Source organism: Ambystoma mexicanum, chromosome 6p (assembly GCF_040938575.1).
Source record: "Ambystoma mexicanum isolate Mex_15411 chromosome 6p, UKY_AmexF1_1, whole genome shotgun sequence".
Taxonomy (NCBI): domain Eukaryota; kingdom Metazoa; phylum Chordata; class Amphibia; order Caudata; family Ambystomatidae; genus Ambystoma; species Ambystoma mexicanum.
The window spans coordinates 791,069,658-791,083,112 of record NC_090935.1 but is presented as its reverse complement, the minus strand read 5'-3'; the positions used below and the strand labels follow the sequence as shown (position 1 = coordinate 791,083,112).

Below are 13,455 nucleotides of genomic sequence, written 5' to 3'. Positions count from 1 at the left end.
CTGTGTTGAAAGTAAAATGTAGGTAATCTCACTTTGAGATTACAAACTGTGTCTGTGTGTATTCATGTGTGTGTACATACCGTTTCTTTAGTATATAGTAGGCTGCCTGCTTAGTGTTTTTTTTCTTCTTCCACTTACTTAAACAAAACACAATCTGTGAATACTCACAACCACAAACCATCCCATACCTCCTCCCTACCCCTAATTAACCAGGCCCAAATGGGCATTGGAGATTTAAGGGGAAAAAAACGATTGGGCCTCACAGAGTGAATAGGCTGACACTCGGGGTTCATTAATGTTAATACAGCTCAAGCAGTCGGTGGTAAGATATCCTGAAGACGCTAGAGAGGGCGCTACTGGGCAGCGAGCCTCAAAGTCTCATTGTACCAAAGTCCTCATGCAAAAGCACCAGTGTCCAGTCACTCAAGAAGGTGTCAATTGAATTGTGCACTAGGGCTGTCAACTTCTCATAAGTAAAAATAACACGCAATTTAGCCAGCCATTCTGCTCTGGATGAAACAAATTTGCTTCTGCATTTCTGGGCCAGGGCCAGCCTCCCTGCCCTCGGCATAGCCTGAACCACCCTGGGATAAGCAATAGACTCCGAGGCCGGAGAGGGGAACCCAAACAGGAGGTCAATAGCACTCAAGGGGAGCGAGAGACCCACTTTGTCTTTAATCCAGCTCAGTAGTTCCGACCAAAAAATCTGAATAGAAGGACAATCCCACCACAAATGAAACCAGGAACCCTTTTGGCCACACTCCCGGGGGCAAAGGTGCAAAGTGCCCAAATACATTTTAGATAATCTCTCCGGGGGGAGATGCCACGTATGGAGGATTTTAAAATGATGCTCCAAGGACGCTGTATAAAGGGAACCCAATAGGAGCCCACTAAAGAGCCTAGACCAGGTGTTCTCCCCCAAGGTCTCGCCCCACTTCTCCTCCCAAAACTGCTTAAACCCCTGTCTACTCTCAAGCTGGGCAGTGATTAAGATCTTGTATAGCTTTGAAAGTAATCCTCTTCTCAAAGTCGCCGCAACTAAGAGTTTCTCCAGGGGTTTGAGACAAGTTAACGCCCCACTTAGGGCTAGTCAGGAGTCCCTTTATTCGAAGAAAGTCAAAGATGGGCATCAGACGTTCCCTCGCATACCATCCGCTGAGGCAGAGTACTCAATAAAGGAGCCATTCTGGAATAGCTGGGTGGCTAGCTCCAAACCCATTTCAGACCAACTCTGGGTATCTCTAAAGCCTCTCCTCCCCAGGTCCAGAGAGGGCGCCATAAGGAAGACAGAGGAGAAGGCCAAGAAGAGAGGGGGGGCATTGGACCACAAAACCGCCAAAGTTGGATGATTTCTAACCCCAGGTGGGATATCCTTGGATGGAGCCCACAGAAGATGTCTCACCTTCTTAGGATGTGTGTGAATGTCTTCTATATAAGACCAGTATGTGCGCATTTCATCCTTCATGTGCTCTAGCATGACCCTCAGTTGCGAAGCCTTATAATACTGCCGAAAGTCTGGGAGCCCAAAGCCCCCGTGGGCCTTTGGGAGAGTCAAGGTGGCAAATTTAACTCTTGTTTTTTTCCCGTTCCCTACAAAACGCATCACCATAGATTGCAGAGACTCAAAAAATTAGCCTGCCACTATGATGGGGAGGGTGGAAAAAAGGTACAGAAGGCGAGGCAGGATATTCATTTTTAGGGATACCATGCGTCCAAACCAAGAGAGCGTCAACGGGCCCCAGCGCTGAAGATCCGAACGAATCTTGGCAAGAGTGGGGGAGAAGTTAAGTTCAAAGAGGTCTTCCAGGTCCCTCGGGATCAGAACTCCCAAATACGGAGTAGCCAAACGCTCAACCTTGATACCCCCAACAAACTCTTTCCCCTCAACTAGCACGTCCCCCCTCCCCCATTGGCATGAGAGAAGATTTCGACTGATTAATTTTCAGGCCGGAGAAGGCTCCAAGGATTGGATCAGGCTCAAGAGATTCGGAAGAGACTGACTCCGATTTGTTAAATACACCAGGATGTCATTGGCAAATAATGATAACTTAAACTCCTGATCTCCGCACCTGATCCCAGGGATCCCCCTGGTCCTGCCTAATGTCTATAACAAGTGGCTCCATTGTAAGAGCATATAAGAGAGGAGACCAGGGGCATCCCTGCCGGGTACCACGAAAAAGGGAGAACAGGGTGGAAACTACCTCATTAACCGCCACCCTGGCAGACAGACCATTATACAAAGCATACACCCACCCACGGAATCTCTCCCCAAACCCATCTTCTGCAAGACCATGCCTACATAGGGCCACTCCACACGGTCGAAGGCCTTTTCAGAGTCCAACGACAAAAGGTATGCCTGGGTGCTGTAACGATTCGCTTCGAACATCAAATCGAGAGTCTTCCTAAAGTTATCGGAGCCCTGCCTCCCAAGGATAAACCCAACTTGGTCACCATGGACGAGCAAGGGGAGAAATTGGGCTAGTCTGTTTGCAAGTAGCTTCGCCAAGATCTTCACATCAGTGTTTAACAACGAAATGGGGCAATACGATCGGTAGTTCAATGGATCCTCTCCTCTTTTGGAATGACCACTATTCGAGCCGATAACATGGACTGGGGAAGAGTCCCTGAGTCTAGGACACCATTGAATTATCTGGCCAAAAATGGACCACAGTGGAGCCAAATGACTTGAAGCCATCGTCACTGGGAGTAGTATCCCCCTTAATGGAGCCTATAGTATCTACTATATCTCTGGGCGTGAATGACCTCTCTAGCCCGCCTTCTCTGGAGGAAGACAAGGGATTGGTAGAGAGTCAAGAAAGTTCTCAGCCTCTGGGCCCCTTCCTGAGCATTTTGATGGGTAGAGGAGTTCGTAGAATGATTGAAATCGCTCTTCTATCCCTAGGTCATCGAGGCATCGCTCACCCCCCATCTCCACGCCAGAATTTTATCAGCCTTCTCCCTCTTCTCCATATATCTTTGTTTGAGGAGAGACAACTTTCTCTCTGTTTACCTGACCATAAGGGTGGCTAACTTCACCTTAAGTTATTAAAGTTCAGCCCATTTACCTGGAAACAATTGGAAACAGAGCTTGTCCCCCGGCTGGATCTCTTTTATTCTACCTCTGAGGTTCTTCTCCTCCCTGACCTTGATTCGCTTTCTTGCAGTCCCCAACCCAATCAAGACCCCTCGAATTGTAGCCTTAAAGGCTTCCCACACTCCTGCCGCTCCAACCTCCCCGTTATCGTTGAGCTCAAAGAACTCCTTAATACTCACGAGGAGGGACTGAGCAATCTCTCTATCTTTCAGCAAGAGATTGTTGCACACCATCTCCCAGGAACCGGGGGGCCCGAAGAAAGACCCACCTGCACACGAACCAGATCGTGGTCAGACTATGAAATCAACTCCGCCCCAAACCCCATAATACTCTCACGCAAGGAGTTATCGAGCAAAATATAGTCAATCTTAGAGAAAGACGAGTGCGGATTAGAAAAGAAGGTAAAGAGCGGGTCTTGGCCCTGACGTGTCGTATGGGAGTCCAGCAGGCCCTGCGCCTCAATTGTCACCTGGAAGGATGCAGCCAACCTCCTTTGGGTCTGCAGGTCAGAGCTAGGGCAGAGAGACTTCCTATCCACTTCAGACTGGAGGACCATGTTAAAATCCCCACCCACCAGCAGTAGGCCCTCTGCGAATCCCATGATATTTGTTTTTGTCTCATCCCAAAACTGATCCTGGACTTCATTTTAGCATAGATAGACACAAGGGTCACTTTCCTCCCCCTAATCTCCCCCTTTACCATCATAAACCTACCATTCGGGTCCGCCCGATGGGCTCTCGCGGTGAAGTGGGCTTTGGAAGACAATACCATTGCTACCCCCCCTTCTCTTGGATGAGGCCGAGGCCTGGAAGACCTCCTGAAAGGACCTGGATCTGAGCGCCATGTCCCTCCCCCTTGCCCAGTGGGTTTCTTGCAAAAAGAAGTGCAACTTCACCCTATTGAGCTCCTTAATTACCAGGGATCTCTTAGTCGGAGAATTCAATCCCCGTACATTTAGCCAACCCAGTGTCAACAAGGGTAAAGCATCAGCCATTGAACAAACGGACAACTCTGCAAGGATCTGTGAGGTGGGCTGTACGCCCCATGTGGCTCCAGTGGGCCATCCATTTCGATAGGCTCCCAGGAAATTCGGATCTCAATGACTTCAATCTCCTGTCTGGTCTTTTCAACCCACAGTAACCCCAACTTAACACACAACAGATCCCCAACTCACCCCCCACAACCCCCCATGAATGTCCCCCCCCCAACCCCTCCGCCCCACCTGCCCCCTCCACCCCGCTCCCACTGAGCGCCTGGACTGCTTGCGACATACAAGACGCCTTCCAGCCAGGCCACCAATGACTGCCTCCACTAGGCGAACAAACCACAATAGTCAACCACAACACTGAGCCCCCCACAATTTGGTCAACTCATCGTATCCCTCCCCCTTTTTCGCTTTGCCCCGACCCACCCCCACCCCCCAGGCCAAACCCCGGATACATCTAGCCAGAATGCCCAGGGGACATTTCCCAGAAGCACAGATGCAAAATTACTCCAAAGTCAAAGAAGACATTTGGCTAGGGCACAACCCTCCCGCCACATTTAATCACATCACAGAAAACTGAGGAAACAACACAGTCATTTAGTGGCAGATTCGGGGGAAGGCGGGGCCAACCACCTGAATTTATTACCCCGGACCCGTCTACTGTCAGGGAGACCACCAGGACTACCATTAGACTTCTGTGGGGTCGCAGCTTCGGCTCATTTGATCCCCTGATTGACTTCGGGAGTGGACTCCCCCAAGAGTTCTCGAGTCACTCTTTGTATGTCGTCCTCCGGCACCAAGGAATACTTAAAGCCATCATATTCGAAGGAGAGAGAAAAGGGGTGGCCCCACCTGTATCGAACACTCTTAGGTCGAAGCCACTTTGTTAGTGGGCCGCACAGGCGTCTCCTTGCCAGAGTGAGGGCTGATAGATCCTGATAGATTGAAACTCTTGCATCCTCCCACTCAATAGGACCCTTCTTACGTGCCAGCTCAAGGATTTTACACTTTTCTGCATAATAATGGAAACGCACAAGGATTGATCTGGGACCTCTGGCCGGGGCACCCGCTCTGTGGGCTCTGTCAATAGACAGCTCAGTGGTGTTGGTATCGTCAAATAGTTTACTAATGACCTCATTGACAGTTTTGAGGATGTCTATCTGCATCTCGTGCTCTGGAATCCCCAGGAACCTCAGGTTGCCTCGGCGCTCCCTGTTTTCCAAGTCATTGAGCATTAGCATGTACTTCTCCTCTCTTCTCTCCAGTTCTGACAAGCGCATGTCCACTTGGGCATCCAGGATATCAACATTTGTCTCCAGTGCTTGAACACGATCATCCATCGAGTACATTTTTTTTATCAAGGGAGTCTAATCTCTTGCTAATATCAGCCCTAAATCCATGTATCTCCTCCAGGAGAGCCGTCATGTTCATATTAAGAGTCTGCATCTATTCCCTCCGATGCATAGGCACTGAAGCACTGCTTGCCTCCATTTTGTTGACTGAGGAATGGCGGAACTTTTGCAACGACTGGGCCCAGTTCATGAGGTCCTGGAGTGGGCGCACGCCTTTCCACGAAATCAAACGTCCAGGACAAATAGGGGGCCCGTACCAGGCAGCACTGGGGACAGGAGTGATTACCAGTGATTTTTCAGAAGAGCAAAACTCGCTGGGAGGGAGCACGAGCCCGCTTGAGACCCGGGCTTCAAGGATTGGTGGGCCAGGAGAGGATGCAGTGGTACAAAAGCAAAGGGAACATGGGGGCATCAAAGGACTGCAGCAGCGCCAGCCCCTCCTACTTCAGCTCTACGCCAGGGGCCGCTGGGGACCCATAACGGGGGCACAGGTGCCGATTCTAACTCTGCTTCTCTACGTGGTGAAGTGGCACAGAAGGTCTTCGTACCCTTGGTCGGCTCTGCTCTCCCTGGACGATCAAGGCCTATTCCAGGTTTAGACAGAGTGCTCTGGAGGGCCGTGTGAAGATTGCGTATCAGGGTGCCAGAGGGAAGAAGACTTCTTGACTGTAGAATGAGGAGCTGATATGCACTGAATTCCTCCGTGACAAGCTGCCCCTGGGCACCTCCAGTGCCAAAATCCATCATCTGCCAGTGGGACACACCAACTGGGTGACTCCACACCCTCCCAAGGAGAGAGACTGAGACAACAGCACAGGACCACCAAGATCGGGATCAGGGGCTAGGAAAAAAGGGGGCTGCGCTCACTGACTCACTTAATAACCTGAGTCCCACGACAGCACCTCCAGATCCTCGGAGGGGAAAGCAGACACGAGCGGGAGCTTGAAAATGGTGGAGGCGGCAGCTCCCAAAGCGGTTGGTCGGCAGGAGGGGCAAGCGCCGGGTCCCGCAGTGGAAGGAGATGCCAGGAAGCCACGCTGAGAAGGGGGCCGCTCAGGGGCAACCAGAACAGATCAGGGCTTGCTTCAATGATGGAGCTCTACTTTGGGGCTCCCAGCGGGAAGAGACCCAGCCCTGCAAGCCGCCCCGTACCCCCCGCCCCCTGTACTGGCACTCAACTGAAGGAAGGTGTTGTCGCCGGCTGTGGATCCCCCGCAGGCGTAGGGGGCTCGAAGCTGTTCGGGCGGCTCCCTTCAGGCTCCTCCAACCTGGTCTATGGCGGGAGGGGGCACCGGGCCCAGCAGCGCCGACAGCGTAGCACATGGGAAGGGTGCCCAGGATCTCACTCCACCACCCCTGCGGGCACTCTCGCTGCTATCCTTAGGTCGGCCGGCGAGGAAGATGGCACGTAGATGTGCCGGGGTGGCAAACAGGCTCTCTGTGGGCTCAGGAGCCTCAGGAAGAGGGGAAGTCAGAGTCCGGCCGGGGGCCCCGCAACTTACCGCGGTGCCGGGGCAGTCGATCACACGGCCGCAGGTCGGCTAGCCAGAAGCGGGAACTCGTCCCCTAATTTACTGAGGCTGGATCTCCGGTTATACACCACAGAGGAACACCGGACCTGGCTCCCTCGATGCTCCAATCAGTCGGGCCGCTCCTGGAGGGGTCGGGTCGTCAGCCCTGGGGTTTACGGGGGGGCTCAGGTCCTGTTACACTGACCCAGTGGAGGAGACTGACGGAGATGCGTTAGAACATCTCTGCGCCCCATGGTGGCTTCCCTGCTTAGTGTTTTTAACACATTATAAATAGTATATTGTGTGGTATTTTGCTTTCTCTAATTTAAAGTGCAACAGCCCCATATCCTCGAAGTCTGCCTTGCTGCTCAGCCTAAGGTGCCTTTGGTTTGACTGTGTGGCCCCTAAGAATCCTCCCAAGGTCTGGTTCTGAACAAACCCCGCCCCCCCTAACGGTTGCTTAGCTCAATGTGCATTTCAACTGGGTTGTGGTTAAACCGAGGTCTAGGGAGTATATAATAATTTTTAACCTTACCCAAAATGGACCCAGGAAACTTTATTTTTGACACAGTGTCATTCACCACATAGCAGAGTCTGAACTGGTTTCCTGATGGTGCATGACCCTCCAATCATCTGTGAGATTATAAAGGTCTATTGCACGTAACAATTGCAGCACAGTTGATTTGGTGTGACCTGCCCACGTATCTAAAGTCAACTAACTCTCATTAATTCCATATTGGTTTTTTTCTAGGACAGTGTGATAAGTCAAGGCGATCATTATAGTGGTCGTAGACGTTATTATTGAGACCCTTTGTCCATCAGTATACACATAATTAGTACCCATTTCCATTTTCTTCTATCTCTGCCTAAGCGTGTAAGTTTGACATTCAATGAATTCTGAAATCTGATTGATTTCTCTCGAGACCCTCGGGTGTGAGATGAAGCGTCTCCACTTTGCTACAAATATAGTGTGTTGTGTGTGTATATATAATAAATGTGTTCTTTTAGGATTCCAGATTTTGTCTATTCACGCAAGTGATTACTTTGCACATTGATTGATATTTTATTTGTATCATGCTCCTACACCAAGTGTTTCAGAGCGCGACGAGGCAAGGGAGGGGAACAAGGGAGAACAAAACCAGTCTTACTAGGCCCAGTGACATTGAGAATGTGCAAGTGCAGGGTGGAAAGTGCTGAACAAAGGAATAAAACAAAAACAGTAGTAGTGCAGAAAAAGGGGGGGCTGTAGGGTTACAGTTACAGACCCAAGTGCAAGGGTTGCCAGGGGGCAGTGCAGGTGCGTGGCTGGGTGAACAAATACCTGGGCACAAAATCAGAAGGTAACCAGGTGCACGATGCCGAAGCACGATGCCGAAGCAGAGGAGAGGAGGAGCGAAGGCAGAAGCAAAGAGGAAGGTCTTGAGGTGCTTCCAGAACCTTAGATGGTTCTCCTCAAGTTTGATTGGCAGGGAGGCTATTCCAGAGTGAGGCCCAGCCGAAGACAGAGATCTACCCCCAGCTCGTTTCTTTGAGAAACGACTGACCCTGGGGGAGGGGGAGGTGGAGGTGGAGGAGCGAAGTGCTTGAGAGGGAAGGTATTTACAGAGGGTGAGTTGAAGGTATGTTGGACACAGGCCCCAGAAAGCCTTGGGGACAATGCAAAGGGTCTTGAATTTAATCCTTGCATCCACTGGGAGCCAATGAAGAGATTTCAGGGCTGGAGAGATACGGTCCCAGGGCTTGATGCCAAGGACAAGTCTCACAGTCCTGTTCTGGATGAGTTGCAGAGGGCGGAGAGTAGAAGAAGGTAGATTTAGGAAGAGGCTGTTGTAATAATCCAGCCTAGAGAGAACCACGGCTTGAGAGACAGTGAGCTTCTGGGGGAAAGAGAGGAAATGCAGAATACCTCTGAGGAGGTGCAGATGTAAGTTTGACTTTTTGGAGGCATCAGAGATGTGGGCAGAAAAGTAAAGCGACTGAGAAGAGCAAGCTACAGACAGAGGCAAGTACTCCCAAATCAGAATGGTACCTTTAGTTAGAAGATGGTCCAGCTGGCTCCTGTCTGGTTGCAGCGATGCAGAGCCTGGGCCTCAGTTGTGGGACAAGAGGGAGGACGTCTGGGGACTCACGCAGCAGCAATTCGATGGTCGGCGGCAGTTACGGGCTCTTCTCAGATCAGTGGCACTTGCGGTTTCTGCGCTCGGTAAATCGCACCACTGCGGATCACGGACACCGGTTGGGCTTCCTTCAACTCCCTGAGTCCAGCACTCTGGTGAGGTGACTTGAGCTTGGGTCGTCTGCTTCGGGAGGGTCCTCCGCAGACTCCTGGAGCTTTTGGCCAGCTTACAGACCTTGCACTCTACTATGGATTTCTCCACCCCTGGCACTCGGTTCTAGCAGCAGCAAAGAAGTACAGCTAGTTGGGGAAGGTCTTCCAGCAAAGTTTATCTCTGGGTTAGTTGGTCCCACTAACCTAAGGTAAGAAGTCATCCTTTCCTGCAGTTTCTCTTGTCGATTAGAGTTTCAGCACAGCAGCTGGTCTTCACCAGGCAGTTCAATGGTCCAGGAGGATGCAGCAAACTTTGTTCACGGTTTCTTCGTCGGGATGTCCTTCCCAGTGGTCGACTCTCTTCAGTCCAAGAAGCCTTGCCTTTTAAGCAGGTTTCTCCCATTCATGCACCGCCAAGCTGTCACTCACACAGCAGGGTGGCTGTCCTAAAAGGACAGCCAGCTAGTCAATCAGGACGGGGTGCATTCAGGTAACCATGGAGACAAAAGGACAGGGGAGTTTCGGGACTTCCATGACTTCCTGCCCTTCCAGACACACAGGAGTCTGAAGCCCGCCAAAGACAAAACAAACAAAGGGGTCAAACCTGGTTTGGCGTGCAGATTAAAACCCAAGAAAGACCCCACAAACAGAAAATGGCGAAAAAAGAAGACCGGGGTCATTTTGACAAAATGGTCACACATTGGTGCTATACTGCAGCTGCAGATTCAGCCTGCGGTAAAAATGCACACTGGTAGGAAGATTTACTTCTTCTAACCTAAGGAACTGTGGGACTAAAGGTAGAACTTAGCTTAAGCTGAAGAGTCGCTCCAGTTTGATTGGAGTGCGTTACAAAGTGTTTGGGTGTCCACCCATCCCACTGGCCTAGGCTTGACAGCTTGTGTCTTATTAGGGAATCCTTCACAGGGTCCCTATAACTTGTGTTATCTTGCTAGGCATTTTCATTCTAGCGACTAACTTTGCCTTTCCTGCTGCTACAGAAGACTTTTGTTCTACTCCTACACTGACGTTTGGCTAGTTAGTGTAAGGAAAGCATGGTATCAACAGTAAGACAGACACAAGTGACCACAGTTCAAAGGTGTTTATTGAACCTTCACAAGAGTGGGCCAAACGCCCATCTAAACCTAAATCTACAGATAGGAGCAAGCTACGACCATCAAATAATAATAATGCAGTCTTAGTGGAGTCTTGTCAACATAAAAGGCCCTATACTAAAAATAACCTATTGGTAATTCTTAACTGCTAATTTACAAATAATGTGGGTTGATGTTCATGAAAAAGAAATAACTGTTCACAAATTGATAAGTCAGGATGTTTGGGCCGTTGGCCCCCCTTCCCACATTTTCAGCACGGGACAAGGCAGTTCACTTGAGCAAAGCTCATACTCTGGCTTATGCAGCACGAGGATACCGTTTCATTTTCACAGTTCAAGACCTTCTGTGTTCAAGTCTCTCTACTTCTTGCAAGTCTCTAAGTCAGAAGGTCTAGTAGACAAAAACAACAACAAAAACAATCTTTTCCTTTTCTAGTATGCAATTGGGTGTTCACCCTGGACCCCCCTCAGCCAGGCTCTGATCCCTTCCAAAACAAAAGTTGAGCGAATTCTTTCTTAGTTGACACACGGTTCACCCCGGATCCCCCTCAGCCGGGCGCAGATCCTTTTCCTTCACTCGATTAGTCTCCCTCAGTTGGGCTCTGACCAATTATGATGTACTTCAAAGACTTTCGAATGTTTAGCTTGACCCGTTGCATGACCACTTTGATCTCAATATTCCTTTTCTCACACTCGGCATCTGATGGATACCTAAGAGACTTTTCGAATGAGCACCCACGTCGCACCGGAGCACTTTGTGTATGGTATCTTTTCTTGACCTCCAAAGTTCAATTATAACATTTAAATACTCCTTTTGGTTTTCACTCCTATCTGTGTCGCTCTTTTCAAACGCCTCACACACTGTTCTCTTTGTACAACGCTGCCGCTTGCAACCATGGTTCAAAACACAAGCTGGTTTGGTATCAGTCTCTTCGACTCACCGGCTGTGCTGTCCTTTCTGATGCCGATTTGTTGTCGGAGCCAAGGACAGTCCCCGCCTTGGTTATCGATGCGGGAGAGCCCCAGGTACCTCCGCCACACGGTGCAGGTTTGATCAGGCTTCAGTTTCTTTCTTTTCAGGGCTCACGAAAGTAACCTTCTTTAGAGGTCACGGGTACTGCCCTCTTTGCAACTCTCTCTGGTCTTGCCATCCTTCTCCTTGTATTAAACTGTCATCTTGGAACTTCTGTTTCCTCGTGTGGTTTGCCTCGCTCAGAGAGTGCTTTCGTGCTCCGCCTTTTATCTGTGTGGGGAAGTGTGATGAAAGTCGGGTGTGTGTAATAATCCGTAATTGCCTGACCATGGTGTTGGGATATGTCAGGTATGTGGCTCTGGTGTTTTTTCAGTTGTCGCTCACGGTGAACTGTCCGTGAGAAAGTGTGTGTGTCCGAAAAGGGGGGGATTGTATCCCTAGGTATCCTACCTGGTAGGGTGAGGAAAAGGTGTTCATGGGAAGGGGATACCGCGTCTCACCCTCCGGTATCCCACTCCCACTCCCCAAAAAAACCCTCACCCAGGTGATCCTCCTCCACCCCAGGAACTGGATGCAAAAGCGATGGCCATGTCCTGGCCACCTGGATCACAGATCGCCAGGGACTAGCGGGTGAAACACCTTCTGATTTCTCACATTAGGGATTGGACCAATAAAGCATTAGAAACCTTGAAAAGTGCTACTAGAATGTATATGATTGTTCGATTGTGAATAACGCCCCTTTCCTCCCCACAGACTTTGACTGATATGACTTTACTACATGAATGCAATTACCGTCTATTTGTAATCTATGCGAGTGAATGGTAGTATCAATAATACGATAGAACTGTCATTGGTGTCAATCTCTTAACAATTGTAACTGCAAGCAACTGCAATTGAAGCATCCCCTTTAAAACATATTGTGAATAATTCCTATGTGTATTGGTTAGTCTAAGAGAGTATTTACTTACCTGCCTTGTGTATATAAAATAAATCTATATTTTTAATGTAACTTTGTGTGTAAGAGTTTCTTTGGACTATTGTATTTACTGGGTTCAGTGTACTTGCCTACAATTCACATCCTCCTCATATTATAAGCCTCGCTGCTCTGCCATTCTACCAAATCCTTTGGGTAGTACAGACTTATACTAAGAGTTGGACACCTGTATACCATGGGATAGCTTTATAGAGTCTTACTTCAAGTGGACATTAGGAAAGCTCCCCTAACATGGATCCAATCTAAAATCCTGTTCTTCTGAAAGAAGTGTTTACTTCTTGCATTCTGTGTCGTTTAGCTACAATGTAACTAGTTTATTGTAAGCCGGTTTTATTATTTTGCACCATTACACTTATTAGTTGTCTCCTTCCTTTACGATTGCAAACAGAATTAACACTGCTGTATCCGTAGTCTTTACTGTGAACCTACTGTATTGATAAACCCTTTTTTTCTTTCTTTTTACTTGTAGCTGTCCAGGGTTATCGTTTAACCAATACTGGCTATGATTACCTCGCCCTGAAAACGCTCTGTTCCCGGGAGGTTGTGAACTCTGTTGGAAACCAGATGGGTGTTGGGAAAGAGTCAGGTAAATAAAAGATGTATCACCAGATACATCATTTCTATGCAGTCCATCTACTTAAAACAGAGCACTGATTTTTTTTGATTTTTTATTGAGGCTGTAATTGGAATTAGGGCTACAGAAAAGCTTTTGAATAGGGAGTATTTTTTCATCTTTCTTATAAGTTGGTAATAAATTATACTTTGGTGAGTAAAAAAGCAGTTCCCATTCCCAATGGGTGGGGGGGTTTAGTTCAACTATATTTGCATCTTTAATCCATACCAGGTTGCACCTGGTAATTCATGGAAATTAAATGATACTTTTCTCTACTGTAACTGCAAAAGTTTGATATCCCAAAACATGAAATTCATCAGGTAACCAGGTTTCCTGGAGGCAGGTTATATGAAAAGTTCTAAAATAATCAATCCAGTCAGCATCGCGGAATTGTTCCGTACTACTGCAACATTTCACAAGAGCAGCCTCTACGTACGCTGAGTAGGATGTGCTAGCCTCATATGATTCTAAAGGAACTTCACTGGCTAGAGAGTGTATGATTTTTGTAATTGTATGCATTCATATACCCTCTCGTGATCTTGTTGCAACAAGG

The 13,455-nt window shown here is 48.8% G+C and overlaps 1 protein-coding gene across 1 annotated transcript in view; it reads left to right on the top strand.

Moving 5' to 3' along the window:
• RIOK2 (RIO kinase 2) overlaps positions 1 to 13,455 on the top strand; it is a 317,145-nt gene that overhangs the window by 30,133 nt on the left and 273,557 nt on the right. Inside the window, exon 3 of the mRNA XM_069625451.1 lies at positions 12,759 to 12,875. Within this exon, the coding sequence (XP_069481552.1) occupies positions 12,759 to 12,875 (117 nt within the window). The remainder of the gene's footprint in view (positions 1 to 12,758; positions 12,876 to 13,455) is intronic.